This window comes from Bidens hawaiensis, unplaced genomic scaffold, assembly GCF_021521415.1.
Source record: "Bidens hawaiensis isolate Kalapana, Puna unplaced genomic scaffold, B.hawaiensis_p1.1 tig00045576_1, whole genome shotgun sequence".
Taxonomy (NCBI): Eukaryota; Viridiplantae; Streptophyta; class Magnoliopsida; order Asterales; family Asteraceae; genus Bidens; species Bidens hawaiensis.
In genome coordinates, this window is record NW_027498126.1 from 75,326 (window position 1) to 87,147 (window position 11,822).

General features: G+C 35.7%; 1 protein-coding gene across 3 annotated transcripts; it reads left to right on the forward strand.

Annotated features, from left to right (window-relative positions):
• The first annotated feature begins 508 nt into the window (after positions 1-508).
• LOC143595860 (uncharacterized) lies at positions 509-2,240 on the forward strand. Of its 3 annotated transcripts, none has more exons than XM_077074775.1 (5): positions 509-721; positions 810-891; positions 1,213-1,371; positions 1,705-1,791; positions 1,864-2,240. In XM_077074775.1, exons 1-4 carry the CDS (start codon positions 515-517, stop codon positions 1,776-1,778), a joined length of 522 nt encoding a protein of 173 aa, XP_076930890.1. In that variant the 5' UTR covers positions 509-514; the 3' UTR covers positions 1,779-1,791; positions 1,864-2,240. The 3 variants fall into 3 exon arrangements, with proteins under 3 accessions (XP_076930890.1, XP_076930888.1, XP_076930889.1); XM_077074773.1 differs by having other exon boundaries at positions 1,705-1,767; positions 1,864-2,239; XM_077074774.1 differs by having other exon boundaries at positions 1,705-1,794; positions 1,864-2,236.
• The last annotated feature ends 9,582 nt before the right edge of the window (positions 2,241-11,822 follow it).

Consider the following 11,822-nt stretch of genomic DNA (forward strand, 5'->3'; position numbering starts at 1 on the left):
TTGAAAAAAAATGTATCGTGCCATATACTTAAAGGTTGTAACCACTAAAAATCTGTTTAAACATATTATTATCACCGCAACATAGCACGGGTATACTACTTTTTTTTTAACGACCAACTAAGTAACGCCGGGTACTTTGTACGCGGCCCCCATTGGCCAAAGGTAGCCCGAGCTGACCACTATTCCGGACGGACGAAGCCCCTAGCGGTCCACCCTATTGAGGGATTCACCGGATAAAACCCGACCCTCACACCCGCCTAATGGCACGACAGCGAGGAGCCGGTAAAACCGGGTGAGATCAGGACTCGAACACTGGTAAGCCAGGGTCCTCCCTCATATCTCCCATATAAATTAGTGATGGTGAGATTTGAACCCCTACCTCTAACTAATAAAATGAGCCACATCCAATTTATACGGGTATACTACTAGATAAAAAAACGAAGTTGATGGTTTTATTTTAACACCTTGAAAATACGAAAATTAAATATCGCCGTTTATTGATTAAAAAAAAAGAATGGGTGGTGTGGGATTGATAGTGGCCAATTCCATGGTCAATCCACCGTCACCGGCGAGAGCTAGTGACATATTCGTGGCGGCAGTGCCGTTAAGAGCCACCAAGGGCCCACCGCAGTTAGTTATGTCCGCGGCTTATTCCTTGTATCTTTCATGGGATCTACAACACTTCATGGTTCTCTCCACCTCACCTGCTCTTCCTTGTCAGGTTTTTAACTCCATCAATTCATTGTAAATTTCGATGATTATATGTTAATTTGATACATTTATATTTCTTTTTCTTTTCTGTTTGATAGGTATTGGTGTTTGATTTTCAACCTCAAGATCCTGAAAACATATTTGCAGCACTTGCAGCTCTATCTGGCGGGAAAATACCTGGTAACTCAATTAGTTCGTTGTGTTCATGTCGAGTGGTTTAACTAAAAAATGAAAACATGTTTGCCACGTCACTAACATGCGGAGGCTCTCATTAACTTACTCATAAAACGTGTAATGGTTTAACTAATAACATAATTGTAATTTAATGTTTTATTAAAGGGAAAATGTAAGGGGGTGAATGTCATTGGTTCCCTTTGTCCTTGCGCCCGTTATCTGGTTAGCGCCCGCTATATTGGTTTGGCTATTGAAAAGTGGGTGAGGTGCCATCCCAAGTCTAATAATTGCCTGTTTTCAAGGTGTTTGATGAAATTGAATTTTCAGGAGTACTGCAAACAAGGAAGATGAAGAAATTGCCAAACGTGAGGTGCTGGAAGGTAGGATCTTGCAATGTAGATGTTGACGATGCAATAAACAAGTTTAACAGCAACTGGGATACTGATCTTATAGTTGGTCAACACGATTGTCGACATTACACAAATGGTATTAATATTTCAGTCACATTGCAAGTTTAAATTTAGAAATTATATTATTAGCATTAATGCATAACTAGGTTTATTTGTCTTTAGCTCACTCTGCTTTGTATATACTTAGGATTCATGATACTTGATACTTATCATTTGATTAATACTGTACTTTCTTTATCCCATGAATGTTGCCACACATTTAGTCTTTTGGCACATGTTGTCACGATAAAAGCTTTTTTGATATTGTGTGCATAAAACCATGTGCGCTCTTAAAAGTTGTTAGTTTCATGGGACAAAGGAAACATACTTTATTTTATATTGATATTAATTTCTAAAACAATTTTGGAAGGGTTGGTGGAGTTCCTCACTGGCGAGAAGTATGTGTTGGATCGACTGAGAAGAAGCCGAAAGAGTATTGCTTGAGCTGCATTTGCAAGTGGTAGTTTTTTTTCATAGTATTTTGGTTAGCTGAGGTGGATTTATTTGGTGACATTTGTTGTTTTGCTAGGTACATTCCCCATGGTATGAATTCAGTGTTTCAACTATTGATGATAGGATAACAATGGAACGAAAAGCATATATTCTTTAAGGTAAATAATCTTCAAAAGACTTTGTTTATAGGCAAACAATGCTCCACTTAATCCCTTTTGGTCTTGTTCGAACATACTTTAGGCATAATAATACAAAACTTAAAGTGCTCCAATATATCAAAAATATATATAAACACACATGTGCACGCACCCCTTGTCGGTCTTGGTGCAGTAATTGAATATCGTATATGTTTCAGTATCGGAGCTGGATTAGTTTATGCTTATGAATGTCTAATTGTGTTGGGATTACCGTGGGACCTTAAAAGTTACTTTATGTTGTTTCTTCTTTTTCTTTATTTATAATTAGTGGGATTCCTTTTTTATTTTCTTTACCCTGTTGATGCCATGGCCCTTTGATAACCAGTTGGACAATGCAGTCTAAAGTCAAGTGACTGAACGAGCAACTTTCGTTACATACTATGTTGTCAAAACTTCCGTTAGATACTATGTTGTCAAATTACTATGTTATGTCTGTCTAACCCAAGAAGTTTGAACACGAGTCTTTTTAAGTTGTATATATGCTACTCATTAATATATATTTTCTTTTTAATCAATACACCCTAATTTCGAGCCTAATTTCTTTGAGTTTTAGGCCTAATTATCTTCAAATAGTGAAACTTATACCGAGTAAAAATGGTGCAATATATCCTATGTACGGTATCAATACCTCAATGTATCACAAGTTTGAATTTTTGTTGCTGGAACATAAGGTTTATACTTTTTATTTTTTAACCATTCAAAATTAAAATCATATTCCATGTGTTCATTTGATTTTACTAAACCCATTTTCTATAACTCTGGTACATAGCTTTATTCTTTTTATATCATGTCATTACTTTCAAAACGTAACAAAAAACACCCTGTATTAACAAAGAATCTGTTTTCTTACTTTTTTTTTTGAAGTTAAGTTATTCGGAAGGTACAAGGTTAGGTTCATATGCAATCTACCCCACCTATGTCCTGTCTTAAGACCTAACATTGTATATTAATAGCAACAATTAACAAACATCAATGTGCCAAAGTTCTTTAATTGTTAAACCAATCAAATCAAACCAAGATTCGTGCACGGGTCCTTTTGTTTTAGTGAACCAAATGTTTTGGGTCCAAACAACCCATGACTCGATGAGATGCCGAAACTGGTGACCAGTCACACTCACTCGGTTCCTTCATATATAACCAACAAGCTTTCTTTCGCTTTCACTAACCATTTGCCATTCTTTGCAAGTTTTTCTGTTGAATGATTGCCACTTGAATGTTTTTCTCTTATAATATATGCTTGATTGCAACTTCCAGAGTCTTCTGCTAGGCTGGAATCTAGACAGCCAACATGCCTCAATTTACCACCATTAACATCAACAAGGTTACAACTTTTATGCATGCATTTCTAGTCACAAACTCACAACAGAATATATGTATTATATCTTGAAACTGTGGTTTATTGGTTTTTAATTAACTATGTAACTCGACCAAAAATTATCTTACCTGCCCAAGTTCTAACGAATCGAGATAGTAAATGATATTGTCATCTATGTCTAATCTTACCACATGATTTAATAGACATAATTTTTTTAATATAAGAGCACATCAAGATTACAAAACTTATTACATCAAGATTGCATAGTGCATGCCATCGCTAACCATAAGATGATTATCGAGATAGTAAATGATATTGTCATCTATGTCTAATCTTACCACATGATTTAATAGACATAATTTTTTTAATATAAGAGCACATCAAGATTACAAAACTTATTACATCAAGATTGCATAGTGCATGCCATCGCTAACCATAAGATGATTAACCTCTAATCTATGTGCAAAATCACCCGAGACCCAAGCCCCGTCAGAAGAACCTTGCGGGTGAGAAGATAGGCATGACAGAAGTGAGAGTGGGGCCCGAAGAATGCTATAAACAAGAGATAGACCGGTATAGCCGTGTCGGGTATTATGAACTATAACCGGAAACTCAACTCCATTTCCTTCTCTAAACATGTTTTCATCGGCCACTTTGGTGGTTTTCTTCATGTTTTGAACGTTCCGCCTCATCACCGCCAATATCCGCCTCATCACCGTCGCTTCAGAGCACTTTTAAATGGTTTTGAGTTTATGAGTGAAGGAAATTGATGGAGATGTATGTTAGAAGTTGAAAGTTAGGAACTCAGACATTATTTCTATTTGGCATGTGATATGAATATGGAAATAATGAATGGTATGGTGAGTGGTGGTGCTTGTCACAAATTGCTTTTTGGGAGCACTTGTTTTGTGGGTATTTATAAGGAAACTTAAAACATTCCTACCTTGAAAAAGTCCATTATATTGGTGTGTAGAATTTAGGTTGGAATAATTTTATTTAAAGGGTTCTTAAGATCCTGAATCTTTTATTGATTCTTGTTCTTTGACCTTTGAGTTTGTGTTATGGGTACTTGTTAATTCATGTTTTTATTGGTTAAGTGGGAGGGGCACTCGACTAAACTACCCAAAGTTTCACCAATTCAACACTGTCATATTATTTTAGGAAATTTGGTTTTTATTGGTCTTAACTATCGTCTTTTGGTCGCTGCCGGTCTCAACTAACGAATTTGCTGCTGGCGGTCCCAACTTTTAATATATTTGTTCATAACGGTCCGCGACTAACAGAATTATAACGTCATTAGTTTCAGGTCGCCGAAAAAACGTTTTTGGCCGGAAAACACACATTTTTTCCCGAAAACTCAACAATTTTTTTCCCAAACATCATGATAACTTTGTATCGTACCTTTAGAAACCTTTTACTAGTAAAAACCTCAATTATTGTGGTCACCGGAACCCTAAAACCATTGCCGGAATCAGTTGATGGTGCTTAAGTGATGGTGGTTGATTGGCAATGAGTCAATTGGTGGTGGTGGTGATGTTCAGGTGGTGCTTCTGACTAAAAAAATTGACTTTCCCGGCAAAAAACTTTTTTCCGGCGACCTGAAACTAACAGCGTTAGGATACTGTTAGCCGCGAACCGTTAGGAACAAATACATTAAAAGTTGGGACCATCAGTGACCAATTCGTTAGTTGGGACCGGCAATGACCAAAAGACAATAGTTGAAACCAATAAAAACCAATTTTCCTATTATTTATAAATTAACTATTCTATAACCCCTTAATCATTGACGATACTTATCTCAAATAACACATCCCCTTTTTTTAAAACAATTACAAAAAAAATAGATGACTAGTTGAGGGTCCACTTGCAAATCCCGAACTCCACTACCCTAATTAACTACCCTAATAGCAAGGGACGATGTATCCTACGAGGATACCTTACCCGCAAGTCCACAACCTTATGCCCGAATACACCCCTCCAACACTTATTATTATTATTAACATATAGTTCACATGTTTATTTAAATTTTAGTGATTATTTCTTTTATGAAAAAAAGTCGAATTGGAAATATAATTATGTCAAGTTAAGCCCAAAAGAAAAGGAATGAAGTTATTACTACACACCTTTAGGCTGAGGGGTGTGGAGCGCGAGAAAGGGCGCGTGAGGCCTTCAGCTCGCGCCCCGGGGCGCGAGCACCACACCACCGAGGCGCGAGAGGGGCGCGAGAAGGGCGCGAGCACGCAGACCAAGGCAGGCGCAAGGCCAGTCACTGCTGAAAATGGGCGTAAAGTGGCTTGGGAATGCGTGCATAGCCGTTGGGGCTTTAATAAATAGAGCCGTTGGCTCTTTAAGTTTATTAAAAAAAAAAAATTTTCTCTATATAAACCAATATCAACCCAATATCACATACCACACCCAAAATCACATAAAATACTTACCACAACCTCAAAAAAACCCAAAATCACCCCATCTTCAAAACCTTTTTTTAAAAACATGGCTGGAAATTGGTACCCAAACCTAGATTCAGATTACAGTTACGACGATTTATGGTCGGCACCGGACCAACCGATGTTTTATTCGGGGTCGCAACAATCATCCGGCTTTCAACCATCCAACATACAACTGTCTCCTAACTTTGTTGTTCAGGAGACACAAGAACCAGAAGGTGAAGCTGCGGGACAAAGAAGACGCGTCCACCGGAAAAAACAAGTTGCAACGGACGGGTCGGGTTCGGCTTCGACTGGAAGGACGAAACGGAAAACCACTCCGTGGTCATCGGATGAGAAGGAAGCCCTGTGTCGGGCTTGGATAGTCATTTCTGAGGATCGGCATTGCGGTAATTGTTTTAACGTTTTTAAAAATGATTTTTAATAAAAAAGTTAAATAAAAAAGTTAAATGACTTACAAATTTATTTATGCATTTTGCAGCGGACTACCAAAAGAGCAAGGTCTTTTGGACAAAAGTTAGGGAGACGTTCTATTCGCTCGTTGGGAGTACAGAGCGGAACGCCGATATGATTTCGGGTCGGTGGACCGAAATCAGAAAATTTGTCGGCTTGTTTACTAATCTGTTCAACAGGAACGCCGGTCGTATAAGACCAAGTGGCAGTGACGATTTGGCGGTTTATAATTTCACTGTCGAAGAGTGGAAGCAGGAGTGCCTGCGGAGGTATGGGACGGTGAAGACGTGGGACGGTGTAAAGGTGTGGGAGAGGTTGAGAAGGTGTTCTAAGTGGGTTGAGCTGGTGGCGCCGGACCTTGATGCGGAAGTAGGGCCGAAACGGACTAAAACTAGTTCGTCTGGAGCGTATAGCACTTCCGCCGGGTCGGATTGCCGGGTTGGATTCGACCTAAACGTTGCGGGGGAGGAAACGTCTTCACCGCCGAGGAGGCGGCCATTGGGAAGGGACGCCAGGGGGAAAAAACCGGCTGAGGGGGAAGCCGTAAACATCAACGATCTTGTTGAATCCCTCAATAAATTCAACAAAACCATGGAGGTGGTCTCTAATGACAAAAAGGAAAAAAAAAGAATGAGAGATTTGGACTTCCTTACAAGAGACTTCAGTAACCTAAATCCGGTCGACCAAATGCTGATGGAAAAACAAAAGGAACGTATCCGGAAGAGGTTGATCGAAGAAGACCAAGCCGAAGAATAAGAATAATGTTTTTTTTAGTACTTTAATTTTTTTTTTAGATATTAATGTGTTTTTTTAATTAATGTGTGTTTTTTTAAATAATTTATGAGTTTTTTTAATAATACGTTTTTTTAATACATTTATAAAAAAATAAAAAAAAAACCGCTCGCGCCCCCTCTCGCGCCCCTCCACATCATGTCCCGGGGCGCGAGCACCACAACCAACACCCATCTTATCAAGTTTCTCTCTCTGCCACACGTCACAATATTATTGGCTGGAGCCCCCACTCGCGCCCCCCACACCCCTCAGCCTTACAAAGATGCAAATTCAAACACTTACAACTATGCTAAAATTCTTAAAGTACGATAAAAATGAAATTTTAATTTACCATTGATCATATGGATCATCCGCGCGGTTTACACTTATTGTTATTGCAATTATTAATTATCTATAACATTTGAGAATGACATATTAAAAGTCTTTTTTTATTTTATTTTAAGAGTAACTCCATTTTAAAAAATGGGGTAAAATGGTCTAGCCATACATTTAATTCCCTACATAAAATCCATATTAATAAGTTATGAAAAATCATACATGTATCAATGAGTGTATTACATTATAGGTTAATTTTTTTTTGTTTTATCTTATTTATTTTTTAACCTTATTTAAATTTTATTATTTTGGTCGAGTCATTGTTATGTAAGCCGGAAATCGTGCGGGCACCTCTCTATACCTTAGTCCGTATCTAATGACATAATTTTTATTATGCACAATAACAATAGTATGGTTGCACATGTTAGATTAGATGCAACACCAATTATCCCGTTGCGTGGCGTTGTTATTCGTGCTAGATAGTATTGGAGAAAGGGCACTTATTGGAATTTAGCCTAAGAATTGTTAATATTTCTTTCTCTTTTCACTGAATTTGCTTCTTAAATTTGTAAATATTTATTTTGTGTCGTTTCCGTTTACAAAAATAGAAATGAAAAGCATCTTGCATACATAAAAAAACTGTTGTAACGTTCGGGCAAGTTACTAGCTAGCTAGTATTATATCATATGCGTGTATTTTGTATTTTAAAGTAAACAAGAGATGGATAAATTTTTGATTGGAAGAATCAATACTTATGGGCGATAGGTAAGATCAGTACCACATGAGTTGTTACACTTGGTGCCCATCTCCTGATTCTTGTTTGCATTAAAGGCAAGCATTTCATTATTTAATAATAATTCATAATTGTACATTAAAGAATTTGAAGTTATTAAAATTTTAGTTTCGTATTTAAACTTGATTAAATTCATTAAAATTTTAGTTTTGTATTTGAACTTGATTAAGGTCCAAGGATAAGATTTAGAGAGTAAAAATATGATTAATTTCTTTTGATATATTTCGTACGATGTTGTTCACATCATGCAAACTTTTACCTATATATTCGTGAAATAAATTGACAATTTCATGTATATGCCGGTGGTTATAAACTTTCCAAGTTACGTATTAAAATGTCGTATCCATTTTACTTACCCCGATTTCCCCCAATTTTCTTTCATGGAAACTAGAATAGTCCACAGAAACCGAGGAAAGGTACCCAGGAAAAAACTGTCGAATTTTTTTTATATATATTATATATTTAAAATAAAAAATATAGTGATATCGAAACATATAACAATTGAACAACAAATTGCGCCGCTATCCACTCGGTTAATTAGTTTATATATTCCTTAGTTTACATAACTTTTGAAAACCAAATGTCTATTTTAAAGAGTGGTAATACTTTTAGTTGCATGACGTATGCATTATTTTTTAATCTAATCCTTTACTTAATAAAAATATGTTACGTATGAAACAAATAAAAATATGTTAGTTATACCTAGTTCACTTATTCTAAAAGAAACTGCGGCACTCAACAAATGAAAATAAATAAAATAATTATACTGTCATTACAAAACGTAAAAGATAAAACTGTGGTGTAGTCGGTAGTGGTGGACTAGCGGTTGATACATATATGAATATATGATTGAAACTAAACAAAAGAAAAGCTCAATCCCAGGAAATTATTGCTTTTTAATTGATCCAGTTATTTACTTATTTTAACCTAAATAATTGAGGTGGAGCACAGAAAGACTTATTTTAGAAAAGAGAATGTTTTGATTTCAAATCTCACCTATAATAAAAAAAAATGAGTTTGTATAAGGTTTTCTCATCTATGATGAGTTTCCTTCTAATGATGGAATGAAGATAATCTGGTAGTCTAGTAAATTATTGACTGACTCATCAGTGATTAAAATGGTTGTTTAATTTTATTTTTAAATTAGTTAAAAATAGAAATAGTAGGGAAAAAGGTAAATGAATGAGTGGAGTGTAGAGGTGAAACTTTGGAACTAACTTAAATAAACCATATTTTAAAAGTTTGTAACTAAAGGGAATGAGATCTTGATAGTTTGGTTATGATTTTTATGTACCCGAGTTTTGCAATTCGGTTATAGTTATGGTTAAAGATGTATATTCATCTATAACTAATACCCAACATATATATTATGTCATAAGAAAGTTGTATAAATCTCTTCAAAGACAATGTCGAACTATACTAAAGTTAGCAAATATTGTAATTATCCTTAATAGGTAAAAATTGTTATATACAATTACAATACATGTAACTATATTTAAAAGCTTAGCTGATGTGACATGAACAGTGACGTCTCGAAAGTCAGACGTCTCGAAAGTGGTCGCTTGAATGTCAAACGATGCTAAAAAGGTAAATGCCAAACAATGCAATAAGAAAAGAAGAAATAAGAGTTACACGTTTGAGTAAGAGCATCTCCAATCGGAGATCTCTAAAGCATATGATGTCCTATTTAGAGGAGAGAGAGAATCTACGTGGAGGAGAGATTGAGGGAGGTGTATTGGATTTACGTGTCTTAGAAGAAAAAGAGAACAGAGGGGAGAGAGAATGAGGGTTTGAGTGGGGTTAGTGGACGAGTAGGAGAGAGATAAATGGTTTGTGTTTTAAACCTCCCCATACCATTGGAGATGCCCTAAGGCTTCACGTCTTGGCTTGAAAAGGAAGCTCCAACTATAAAAGGATGCATTGGCATCTCATGTAACACAATTTGATTCCCACGTCTCTTTTCTTTCATTGATACTCACTCTTCTTCACAATTAATTCGCCTTCAAAGAATAGGCTAACACCAGATGTGAACCTTAGGAGACCCGTCTTGTGAAGTTGCGATGAGCTAATGGTTGTTTCCGTCTTTATGATCATCCATGTGATCAAGATCCGAAGCTATCTGTACCATCCTTTATCCATTATTTGTTGTGTCAACAACTCTTATTGTGAAACTCATTGTTGATAGATACTAAAATCATCAACATCTTCAAATGCAAATGTAAAAACTCAACTATTAAGATAATTTTTCATGTCACTGTCGTAAAATAATTTATGAAGTGAAAGTTGGTAATTATAAATTTATAAGGACATATATCTTTGACCATAATTACCAGATTTGACTCAAAAAGAAAAGGTCGAAGCGTAAATTTGTCCAACATGACTTATCATAAATAGATATTGTGAATTTAAGATGACTTATTTGTTGTTTATCGTCTTTAGTGGGCCTATTGATTTTGCGCTTGTGAGTTGTGAGTAGGCCATAAGATCCAACAAAAAAGTTCATGGTTTGGCCCAAGCCCGGTTAAACCTACTTCTGTAGTTCAAACTTCATACCCATTGGCCATTACTAGTGGCCTAGTGGGTCCCGTCAACTAACTCAGGCAGTTTTGTTAAAGCTTCTACAACAAACTTTATCTTCCATGGTCTTGATTTATATGACGGACAACAAACTCAAGACAAATAAAATTCATCATTGTGGAGAAATGTTCTGAGAGAAAAGTTTGCTCCGGTAAACTTAAAACAAACTTTGGGTGGCTTCTCTCTCTCTCTCTCTCTCATATATACATACACACATTATATGTATAAGTTTAATAACTTTTTAATAGGTTTGTAAAAGTTTGTTGTTTTGGAAAAAAGTAGAGTTTTTTAGAAAAAAATGGAATATAGTATGCCGAAGATGTGACAGTTTGTGAATGTTTGTTGTTGTGGATGCTCTTACTACTGAAGTGGACCACCGGCCACGTGACAATCATGTATGCTCCACATACCATGTCATCCTCTATACGTACGTAAAATATCATCATTTTACATAAACTCGTCTTTTTTATGTAGAAACTATTTATTTATTACTTTTAAAAGCAATTACTTACAATAAAATATCATTAAAATAACAAACCTTAGTCCTTATAAAACAAACTAGTATAAATATCCACGCGTTATCATGAAACACGTTAAACGTATTATATGTCCGGATGCTCAGAAAGTTCAACATGACAAAGTGGTCATCAACAAACATTAACCCCAAAGAAATAATCTACATCTCCGTAGTCAACGGTCTCAAAATAAGGCCACAATATCAAAAATGCATATCTTCAAGAATACTTTTGTAGTTTCTTTCTCCTGCACTTAGTTAGGCTATGTGTAGTGGAGGGGCTACAAAATGGGGCGATTTGTGTCATGTGGCGTCCAGTCAGCTGAGGTGAGGCTTTTGTTTTAGGGGTGTAAAAGCATTCTCATCCTATATTATATCCCTAAATTCAAAACTACACTAAAATACACTACATTTTCTCTCATTTTTTTAATTAAATGATATTTTTTTGCACATTTATCATTACAATTTCTTTTTCCTTCACTCACAATCACTTTCAAAATATATTAAAAAATTATATGAGGTGAACAATAGTTTTACAAATATATAAAAATCACTATGTTTTCTAAAATATAAAAACTATTCACTCGTGACACTATAAATCACTATCTAAATTATAAAAACACCCCCACATA